Source organism: Gekko japonicus, unplaced genomic scaffold (genome assembly GCF_001447785.1).
Source record: "Gekko japonicus isolate JY-2015 unplaced genomic scaffold, Gekko_japonicus_V1.1 scaffold3491, whole genome shotgun sequence".
NCBI classification, from domain to species: domain Eukaryota; kingdom Metazoa; phylum Chordata; class Lepidosauria; order Squamata; family Gekkonidae; genus Gekko; species Gekko japonicus.
Window position 1 is genome coordinate 67,524 of NW_015161515.1, and position 11,226 is coordinate 78,749.

At 47.3% G+C, this 11,226-nt stretch overlaps 1 protein-coding gene across 1 annotated transcript in view; it reads right to left on the reverse strand.

Annotated features, from left to right (window-relative positions):
- The window catches only part of UGP2 (UDP-glucose pyrophosphorylase 2), a 58,823-nt gene that overhangs the window by 9,571 nt on the left and 38,026 nt on the right, over positions 1-11,226 (reverse strand). Inside the window, exons 5-7 of the mRNA XM_015429247.1 lie at positions 4,656-4,789; positions 2,275-2,572; positions 762-959 (exon numbers count right to left, since the gene is read on the reverse strand). Coding sequence (XP_015284733.1) covers positions 762-959; positions 2,275-2,572; positions 4,656-4,789 — 630 coding nt within the window. The remainder of the gene's footprint in view (positions 1-761; positions 960-2,274; positions 2,573-4,655; positions 4,790-11,226) is intronic.

The window sequence follows — 11,226 nt, forward strand, 5'->3', positions numbered from 1 at the left end:
AGCTCAGGAAGGAGGGCTCCAAAGCAAGCTGATTTACGCAGTAGCCAAATCGCTCGCTCACAACTTGAATGCCAGCGGCTCACGAAGGAGAATTTTTGCTCACCAGACTCCACAGCTTAGAGAGGGAGCGTTTGCTCCCATCCAAGTACTAACCGGGGCTGACCCCGCTGAGCTTCCGAGATCTGAGAAGGTCAGGCTGGCCTGGGCCATTCAGGTCCGGGCTCTGCCAGATACAAACGCAACCCGGAGGTGTTGTGTATTAACTGTATTAAATGCCATGTTAAGCTTGAGACCTTAGCCAGGATTCTAAGCTGGAAAGAGCCTATTGGCTAATGCTTAAGTATAACCAATCAGATGCAAGAGAGCTGTGCCGGAGGGAACAAACCTGATTGGACATTATTGTAACAATGCTATTGGTCCTTAACTATTCTAGGGTGTGGCTACCTCAGCCCGGGATAGTTTAGAAGGGAGCTATGCTCCACTGTTTGGGTTGTGTGTTCTTCTGAGGTTCTTGTTGATAATAAAGCTGATTTCACTTACTTACAACGGCATGAGTCAATACTTGACCATTGGCGACGAGGATGGGATCCTAGAGCGGGTGGGCAGCCCCGCTGAACCGACGCCAAACGGAGAATGAAGACACACACCCGGTCGTGCCAGCCGAGGCCCCACCCACTGTCCTATTTCCCATTTTTCTCCAGCCTCCCGTGAAGTCTTTCAGATTGGGGTGAACCGTCATTTCCCCCACCCCCACCCCTTACCTTTGGATTAACGATAATCTCCATATCGATCGCGTTCTGTTCCTGCAGCCGCTTAATCGCCGTCAGCGAGATCCACAAGTTGTTTGTGTTGAATATCTTGAACTTGGAAACAGACTTGAACTCGTCGACGTGCGGTTTTGGCACCTGCGCTATTTCCACCAGCCGCAGTTTGTTCTCGTATTGCGTGAGCGTGCCGCCCTGGGGAAAGCGGAGCAGATCTTCATGGAACGGAATCACGTGGACTGCGCACAAGGAGACAGCTTCTAGCAAAAGACTGTGTGTGGGTGTGTCCCTGATTCCACTTGTGGCCATTCATAGCTAAGGGCCAAACGGGAGTGGCAGATTTGAAGACTGAGAGAAACGATGCTGGCGAAAGGGAGACCGATTTCACACAAGAGCTGCGCCGCGGTCGCGCCTCCCCTTGCCCCGCTTCTATTGGTCAATTTTCCACTCGAAGCTGCGCGGCTGCATTTTGACCCACGGCTTCGCCCAATTTCCCCTGCGATTTTGTAATCCTGTTTTTTGAGGATCACGAAACCGCCGGGATAATTGGGTGGAGCCGTGAGTCAAAATACGGCTGCGCGGCTTCGAGTGGGAAACTGACCGAGAGAAGTGGAGCAAAGGAGGCGCAACCACGGCACAGCTCTTGTGTGAAATCGGTCGGAGTTTAATCCGCTCCCCCTTTTGAGATTTAAACATATCTTCCAAAACTGCAACCGGCATCACAGGTGGGAGAAGACAGCCCCCCCCCCCAAGAAGTCTTCATTCTTCCACCTGCTTTAAAACAGCTACCCGGAACCACTAACTGGCTTTTTAAAAACCCCGATGCAGCCGAAGGGACTTGTGAATGACCGATGCCGTCTGTTTCAAGGAAACCTTGTCACCATCAAATTGAGCTGGACACAGGCAGTGTTCCCTCTAAGCTGAGTGAGTGTGAGTTAGCTCACGGTTTTTTAGCCTCCGGCTCACACATTTGTGTCTTCACTCAGGAAGGGACGGCTCCAGAGCAAACTGATTGATGCAGTCGCCAAATCGCTCACTCCCAACTTTAATGCCAGTAGCTCACAAAGTAGAATTTTTGCTCACAAGACTCCACAGCTTAGAGGGAACGTTGGACACAGGTCAGGCCCAAAGCCAGGATTCTGTGGCTTGGGTGGGGGGGATTTTTTGGGGTGGGGCTGGTGGGGCTGCCATTGTTTTTATGTCGGCTCCAATCCACCCCCCAAGCACGACCACCGGCAGCCCCACCAAAATAAATGTAATAAAATAAATAAATAAAATACTTTTGCATACGTGAGTATTGTCAACTTTGCATTTAGTTACAATAAAGCTCCGTTTATTCAATCGAAAGGTTTTGTCCTTCCACTGGCATCCCTCGCAATTTGAACCTTGTACACGTAAAGTATGAAGAACCCTTGTGCACGTGTCCTGCCCTGCATGCCTGTAATCAGACCCGGGCGATCCGTGTGACAGGGGGAGGGGAGCGTTTGTCCCAATACATGTTTCCACTCACCTTAACGTCTGCCCTCGTTTTGTTTGTGACTTCCATAACAAATTCACACCGCTTCCCGTTCGGCGGGTTCATGAGGTGGTTCATAATGTAGAGATCCACGGTGGCGCCGAGGTTATCGATGTTGGACACAAACATATACTCCTTCCCCTCGTTGATGAATCTATCCAGCAATCCGGAATTGTAGAAACTTGCATAGATGTCCCCGTGACCCGGGGGATACCAGGCCTCCGTATTCTCGCCTGAATAAGACACGTCTTTTGCGATCGGCAGCAACGACTCTTTATTAATTCGTGGATACCTGCAAAGAAAATATATATCCATTGTAAAACCTGCACAGCCAATCGAGTCTCCGTGGTTAAGGATAACGTTTGAAATACAGGGAAGTGTTGACGTACATTCTGGGGGGGGGGAATATTTAAGGCCTGAAAGGATTTTAAATGCATTCCATGCCTTGGGTGCCCAAGACGGCAGGCAGGGGACACAAAATATTCAAAATAAATAGGATTGCCAGCTCCAGGTTGGGAAATTCCTGGAGATATGGGGGTGGAGCCTAAAGAGGGCGGGGTTTGGAGAAGGGCCGGACCTCAGAACGGTACAAGACCACAGAGTCCATCCTCCAAAGCAGCCATGTCCTCCAGGGGAACTGATCTCTATACTCTGGAAATCCACTGTAATTCTGGAAGACCTCCAGGCCCCACCTGGAGGGTCTAGTGACAAATAAATATACACTGCAAGGAACTTCTCTAGATAAACATGTTCTATTTGTAATTATCATTCTATAAAGTGCAGCGTGTGCTGTTATTACATCCTCATCAGGTACATCTATTCAATTCATTCAGTTTAACAACTACCAGTCAATTTTGCATCGACATTTTTAAAAAGTCAAGCCCCCTTTTGGAAGACTTCGTGCAAGTAGAAGCGGGCTTGCGATTCCGGAAACTCCCATGGGGGGTTGACTTTTTAAAAATATCGATGCGAAATTGACTGCGAAAAGTTCCTTGCAGTGTATATTTATTTTGTTACTAGACTTTCCTGGGGAGGTTGTTCCATAATCGGGGGGCCGCCGCCAAAAAGGCCCCCTCTCGTGTCCCACAAACCGAGCTTCTTTAACTGACGGGATAATCAGCTGGCAGCAGAAGATAACATGAGAAGACTATCCACACCCGTGAAAGACCTTTGGACTGACTACAAGGAGGCGTCTTTGAAATTTTTAAAAAAATATCTGCTGTTTTTAATCGCACAGCTATTCACAAAATCTTTGCGTATCCAGTGGGGAGAGAAGATGGCACTGGAAACCCTGTGTACGGTCTGCACGTGCATCAAAGCTCCTTTACGCATTCGCAATCTAAGAATGGCTCATAATTAGCAACTCTGCTCAGCTGACAACGGATCCCCTCCCTCAGCAGAAGGATTCTGCTAGCGGGGTGGGGGGGGAGAGACTCCAGGCACTAACAGAAAACTCCATCACCAGCGATTGTGCTGGGTACAACCTTCCAGCCCCTTGAAAGCACTTAGCCACATATCACTTTCCAGACTCGAAGCCAACGGCCTTCAATACCTGCTTTTCCCCCCAAAAAAACCTATTTATTAGGATATAGTAAAAAAAAGTTCAAACATACTTCAAAACTTATACAGTTATATACAGAGGTCATTTCGGGGGGAACGCGGGGGAACACAGTTCCCCCGGGTGAGGTGCAGGGGGCGGGGCACATGATGAAGCCCCGCCCTCTGCTTCCGGCCGCCCGCTTCCAGCCCTCATTCAGCCAGGAGGAGGCAGGAGAAGAGGGAGGGTAAGTTGCTCCCTCCCCGCCTCTCTCCACCCCTACCTGCCTGGGGCCAGGGAGCGCCTTGGCGGGGCTTCCTCGCACTCCCGCTGGCCTTGCAGGTCCACCGCCGGGCCCCTGATGTCAGGGGGTGTGGCATATGCTAATGAGTTATGCTAATGAGTTCCCCTAGCTCTTTTTCTACGAAATGACCCCTGGTTATATATCCATCCCTCCTACCTTCCCCCTCCCCTTCTCGGCTTCCCACAGTGCTCCAACCTCCAGCCCAATTCTTAAATTTTCTCCATACCTCCTTTTCCCCTTATTCATATCCACAGGTAACGTATCCTTCAACTGTTATTCTTATACATTTATCTATTTTCTACTATCTTTTAATTTTCAATAACTCTCAAAGCAAAGTAAATTGTCCTTTACATCCCAGTATTTCTCCAAATATTCTTTAAAGTCTTTCCAGTCTGCAAAAAATTCTTCTGCTTCCACATTATTAAGTTTCCTTGTCATTTTATCCATTTCAACCATAAAAAGTAGTTTTTTAATCCATTCCCCAATTTCAGGAACTTTATCTTGTTTCCAACATTGAGCATATGCCTTCAATACCTGCTTTGATTGAAAGTATAGATCTTCACACGACTGTGGCTGTACTTCTGCAGGATCTTCTTCGTGTCTTCATCGGTGTTGAATGAATTCATTAGTACCAGAGGAACATCTGTGTTGTAGGTTTTATTTAGATGCTGGGGTGTGGGGGGGAGAAGAAGACATTCAGGTGATTTTTTAAAAATATACACATATTTGTTTATTTTATCAATTTCTTTTTCCCTTATGGTGGTCAAGGCGGCTTACAATATAAATAAATAGGGCTACCAACCTCCAGGTGGTAGAAGCCAAAAATGAGAGATCACGGGAGGGAATACCAAACACAACATCGGTGTCCCCCCCAAAAAAAAATGAAGAGTCAATAAAGATAAGTTGCAAAAACGTTTACTGTAGTCATTCTGTAGAAAATGTTCTTCTGTAACCGCTCACACGCTAACGAATACTGCGCAATGAAAACAATCCTTTTCACGATATTTGCTTTATCTGAGCGTGTAGCAATCCAAGGTTCTGGTATTAAAGAGTCAACACAGAATGTTTCCTTCAAGAGTCGATAAGTAGTAATTGACAAGGGTTGGAATTGCTACACATTCAGATAAAGCAAATACTGTGAAACGGATTCTTTTCAGTGCACGGTATTTGTTAGCGTGTGAGCAATTATAGAAGAACATTTTCTACAGGATGACTGCAGTAAACGTTTTTGCAACTTATCTTTATTGGTGGCTGGAGATCTCCTGGGATTACAACTGAGCTCCAGGCGACAGAGAACAATTCCCCTGGAGAAAATGGATCCTCTGGAACATAAGAACATAAGAGATGCCGATGTTGGATCAGGCCAAAGGCCCATCCAGTCCAACACTCTGTATCACACAGTGGCCAGAAATACCAGGTGCCATCAGGAGGTCCACCAGTGGGGCCAGGTGGACTCTATGGCATTAGACCCCGCTAGGGCCCCTCCCCAAACCCCACCGTCCCCCAACTTCACCCGATAAAACCCCAGGAATTTTCCAACCCTAAAATACATAAAACCAAAATTTAAAACCACAATTGAGCACTCTTTTAATCCAATGCGGGCCTTTAAAAAAGCAGTCTTCAGCTGCCTCCTAATGATGGAAAGTGAGGGGGGCCAGGCACCATCTTCCTGGGGGGGGTCGTTCCATAACCGAGGGGCCACCAACAAAAAGGCCCTTTCTCGTGAACCCCCCCAAACTATTTTTAATTAATGGGACAATCAGTTGGCAATACAAGATAACACGACAGGACTATTCATATCCATGAAAGACCTTCTGATTGTCTATGAGGAGGCTTCTTTGAAACAAAAAAAATTTGCTGCCTTATCGCACGACTACTCACAAAACCTTTGGACATCCACTGGGGAGAAAAGATGTACGTAAGTACACGTTTTGCAATGTGAGAATGGTGAAAGTGTCCTTTTGGGTCCTGTATGTCATGTACGGCTGCAAGAGCTGGACTATAAGGAAGGACGAGCGCCGAAGAATGGATTCTTTTGAACTATGGTGCTGGAGAAGACTCTTGAGAGTCCCTTGGGCTGCAAGGAGATCAAATCAGTCAATCCTAAAAGAAATCAACCCGGACTGTTCCCTGGAAGGCCAGATAATGAAACTGAAGCTCCAATATTTTGGCCACCAAATGAGAAGGGAGCCCTCACTGGAGAAGACCCTGATGCTGGGAAAGAAGAAGAAGAGGAGGAGATTGGATTTATACCCCACCCTTCACTTGGAATCTCAGAGCGGCTTACGATCTCCTTTCCCTTCCCCTCCCCACAACAGACACCCTGTGAGGTGGGTGGGGCTGAGAGAACTCTGACACAAACTGCTCTTTTTCAAGGACAGCTGTGCCAGAGCTTGTGACTGACCCAAGGTCACATCAGCAGGTGCAACTAGAGGAGTGGGGACTCAAACCCGGTCCTCCCAGATTAGAGTCCGCACACTTAACCACTACACCAAAGGTCAAAGAAGACGAGGACGGCAAAGGATGAGATGGTTAGACAGTGTCATAGATGCAACAAACATGAAATTGAGCCAACTTCAGAGGACAACGGAAGACAGGAAGGCCTGGCGTGATCTGGTCCATGGGGTCGTGAGGAGTCGGACTCGACTGTGCGACTGAACAACAACAGCAACGTATGTCAGAAAGTTGGTGGGATGGGTCCATAGTTTGATGGAGAAGAATGGGTCCATAGTTTGATGGAGAAGATACTAAGAGCAAAGATTCCATTTACTCCAGAGGTGTTGCTGTTGAATATATTTCCAAATGATTATGAAAAAGAGAATAGGTATTTGACTGTTTATATGACGACAGCTGCAAGAATCTTATATGCCAAATATTGGAAAACTATGGTGATACCAACGAAACAGGAGTTTGTGAATAAACTTTATGAAACAGCAGAAAATGATAAACTGACTTTAGAAATGAGACTAAGCAAAGAGTGGACATTTCAAAAATGGAAGAAGTTTTATGATTGGTATAATGTAAATATAATAGAAGATTAGGCAATTATAGCACATTAGACTTGAGAACACAGAAGACAGAAGAATGGAAAGTGTCTGATAGAGCATTTTTATTAATTAATTGGATATAAGCATACAATGTAACTGTACTCTTGGTCAATACTCCCTCTAAGCTGTGGAGTCTTGTGAGCAAAAATTCTACTTTGTGAGCTACTGGCGTTAACGTTGTGAGCAAGGGATTTGGCTACTGCATAAATTAGTTTGTTCTAGAGCCATTCTTCCTGAGCCAAGACAAAAATGTGTGAGCCAGAGGCTAAAAAACTGTGAGCTAGCTCACACCAACTCAGCTTAGAGGGAACACTGCTCTTGGTATATATATTATGTGTAGTAGAGTGTCTGTTTGTAGTGTGTAGATTTGTTTGTTGTAGATTATAAAAGAAAAATTAATAAAAGTGTACCTATGGGTACTTAAAAAAAAAAAAGAAGAAAAGAAAGTTGGTGGCTTTGTCCAAAAGGAGACTTTTCACACCACGCTCAGATTGCAAAATCTACTTCTTTGTATATGACGGCAAATCTCAGAGTACGAAGCAACCCATCCGCGGTTCTCTTTAACACTGGACTGGCTACACGGGGTGGGGGGCTTGATACCTGTACTAATAGACATTTTAGGCAATGACGTCTCTCATTCACCAAAGGGCAGACAAAAGGGAACTACTCCATTCCGATTGGCAGCTACAATTGACATCTTTCTCCAATCAAAACAGAGAATGCGTCAGTCTGAAATAGTTCTTTGGGAGAAAGCGGGGGGGGGGGGGGGGGGTTCTATTCACACAAGCAGCGGAAAGGACAATGGAACATTTTGCGAAAGACTGCAAAATGTGACATAATGGGCTTTAACTACAATTTAGTGTGTTGAAACCCCTTTTTCCGGCAAAGTGCTTTTCACAATATCAGTGCATTGACGCCAGGCAATTTCGACATCACCGAAACTGCCGTCAAAGAAAGAAATGATAGTCAGTAATTATTTCATTTATCTAGGAAACATCCTGCCTCTTCAGAGTCCTGCTCTCGGCACCTTATAATGTAAAAAAACAGCATGATACAATAATAAAAATCGCCACGCAGCTATCAGTTATCGAAACAAACCACCAAGCCATAAAAAGTGCATACGTGTATATCAAGCAGCCTAATGAACTAGAATAAAAATGTTTATAATATAAATTCAGTGGAATTCAAAGCCCCCCCCCGCCACGAAGTTCATTGAAGGACGAGGGGATGGTCACACACACAAAATGGGGGAGGGATAGGATAAACAAAATACACACTGGACACACGCCTATTTAAATATCCTTTGCTCAGCACTGGTTGCCGGTGACGTCCTCAAGGAGACATACCAAAATTCCCCCTGCATCATTATTATTTTTTTACGTCCTTTGTCTGATGATGGCCTTCCTTTGAGGCCTTCTTTTGAGTTTTTAAGTTCTCACACTCTGTACCTGTGTGGTTTTTGGAGATTTTTTTTTTGAGAGTGGGGAGAGCTGAATGTAACAAAAATGATAAGAACATCTTATTTGCACCATCGTTGGAAGGCACTGCTGGAAGTGGACTGTTTTCACCTTTCCCTTTTCCCAGCAGCCACATGTGAACCACAAAAAGACCGCATCGGGGGCTTACGGGGATCCACGCGAGCAGGGGTCATTTCCTGCAGGAGTGCACAGGAGCGGAGCTCCGGCAGTAAAGAGCCATGGGGGTGGGCACATGCAACAAGCCCCACCCCCTGCTCCCAGCAGCCCTCACTCAGAGCAAGAAGCAGCTAGGTAAGTTGCAGAGCTCCCCCCGGCCCCCTAGTCCAAAACAGTCCAGTGGCACCTTTAAGACCAAGTTTTATTCAGGTACAAGCTCTCCCTCCTCTGCGAGGACAGATCTGCACATCCCCCCCCCCCATAGCTAGCAATCCAAAACAGTCCAGTGGAGCCTGAGCAGTGGGTGTTGCCTTCTGGCACACGTCCGGTGATGTCAGGGGGTGTGGCATATGCAAATAAGTTATGCTAATGGGTTACGCTAATGAGCTCCTGCACTTCTTTTTCTACGAAATTTCCCCTGCACCCAAGTATCCTGCCAATGACGCCAAATTATTTGAGAGCCAGTTTGGTGTAGTGGTTAAGTGCGTGCTCTCTGATCTGGGAGAACCGGGTTTGATTCCCCACTCCTCCACTTGCACCTGGCTGGATGACCTTGGGCAAGCCGTAGTTCTGGCACAGCTGTTCTTGAAAAAGAGCAGTTTCTGTCAGAGCTCTCTGAGCCCTGCCTACCTCACAGAGTGTCTGTGGTGGGGAGGGGAAGGGAAAGGAGTTTGTAAGCCGCTCTGAGACTCCTTTGGGTAGTGAAGGGCGGGGTATAAATCCAATCTCTTCTCCTTCTTCTTTTACCTCACAGGGTCTGTTGTGGGGAGGGGAAGGGAAAGGAGTTTGTAAGCCGCTCTGAGACTCCTTTGGGTAGTGAAGGGCAGGGTATAAATCCAATCTCCTCTTCTTCTTCTTCAAACGTCGTGCAGCAAAGAGGCAACGGTGGCCGAAATCACCCCTCCTGCCTCTTGCACCTACCAGGAACCCCACTACCAGCAGAGGGTTCCGAGGATCCAACCCGATATGTTCCAAAATTAGGCATAATGGGCTTTAACAACTGTAGCAGGAATAAAAAAAACAGGAATGTAAGGGGCAGCAGGAAAGATTTATTCCACCAGGGCAGAGCAGCTTGTAATTCTTAGGACAAACAGTGGATTTAACTATAAGCTCTGGTATCATCTGCACAAGTATCCCAGAAGTACAGTACAGGTCAAAAACGGAGAGCTGGAGGCATATTGCCTCTCTCTTTTGCACAAGGGGCAACCTTCCACTAAGCTTCCTCTGGAGGAGGAGGAGGAGATTGGGTTTATACCCCGCCCTTCACTTGGGAGTCTCAGAGCAGCTTACAATCTCCTTCCCCTCCCCCTCCCCACAACAGACGCCCTGTGAGGTAGGCGGGGCTGAGAGAGCTCTTTCAAGGACTGCCTGTGAGAGAACAGCCCTGAGAGAACATGTGACTGACTCAAGGTCACCCAGCTGGCTCCACTTGGAAGAGACGGGGATCAGGGCGCTAGAATCACTTTGGCCAGATTTCCCCATAGTCCCTGCGGCCATCCCTTAGCAGGCTGTGATCTGCCTATAAGGTTTCTTTAACACCGGCTTTACAGGGGTCATAAGCAATGCTCCCTCTAAGCTGGGGAGTCTTGTGAGCAAAAAATCTACTTTGTGAGCGACTGGCGTTAAAGTTGTGAGCAAGCGGCTTGGCTGCTGCATAAATTAGTTTGCTCTGGAGCCCTCCTTCCTGAGCTAAGGCAAAAGTCTGTGAGCCGGAGGCTAAAAGACTGTGAGCTAGGTCACGCTCACTCAGCTTAGAGGGAACACTGGTCATAAGGGCTGTGAGAAGGGGACGGTCCCACTTCAAACCCGTTTGTAAGATCCAACACACTGCATTAAGTTTAACATATTTATTTCCTTGTTCCGGTCTGGCTTCCGCGAATGGCGGACGCATCCTCGGGGCGCTCCCGAGGGCGTCTCGCCTGCCTGTGGTTAAGGGGGGAATCCGCGCGAGCTGAGACCCAGACGAGCCCCAGATGGGGGGCTCTGACCCGGGGCGCAGCAGGCGGGAGCCTCTTTCTCGGCCAAACGGTCGGAAATTGAGGATCCCGCCATGCCCCAATGGACCTTGCCGCGCAAGCGACCCCGAACGGGGTTTAGCGGAGCCACCAGATGTCACCGAGTGATGAAGCGAACAAATGGATAAAAAGACAAAGAGCGAACAAACGATGAAAAAGAAAAAGAGCGGCTGAAACTGTGAGTTGTCGAACATGGAGAAAAAGAGTCAAGCGCGATCCCCCCCCACCTAGCGAAAAGATTTAAGGGAGGAGGAGGGGAATCCTTCACTCTCGTAAACAGAGATTTCTAGCGAAGAAAAAGAGGGGGGAGAATGGAGTGTGAGAAAAGAAGTGGTTCCTTTTGGTGCATTGTGAGAAAAAGCTATAAGATTCTCTTTTTTTAAATGCGCTGTACGAACTTTAATAAAAG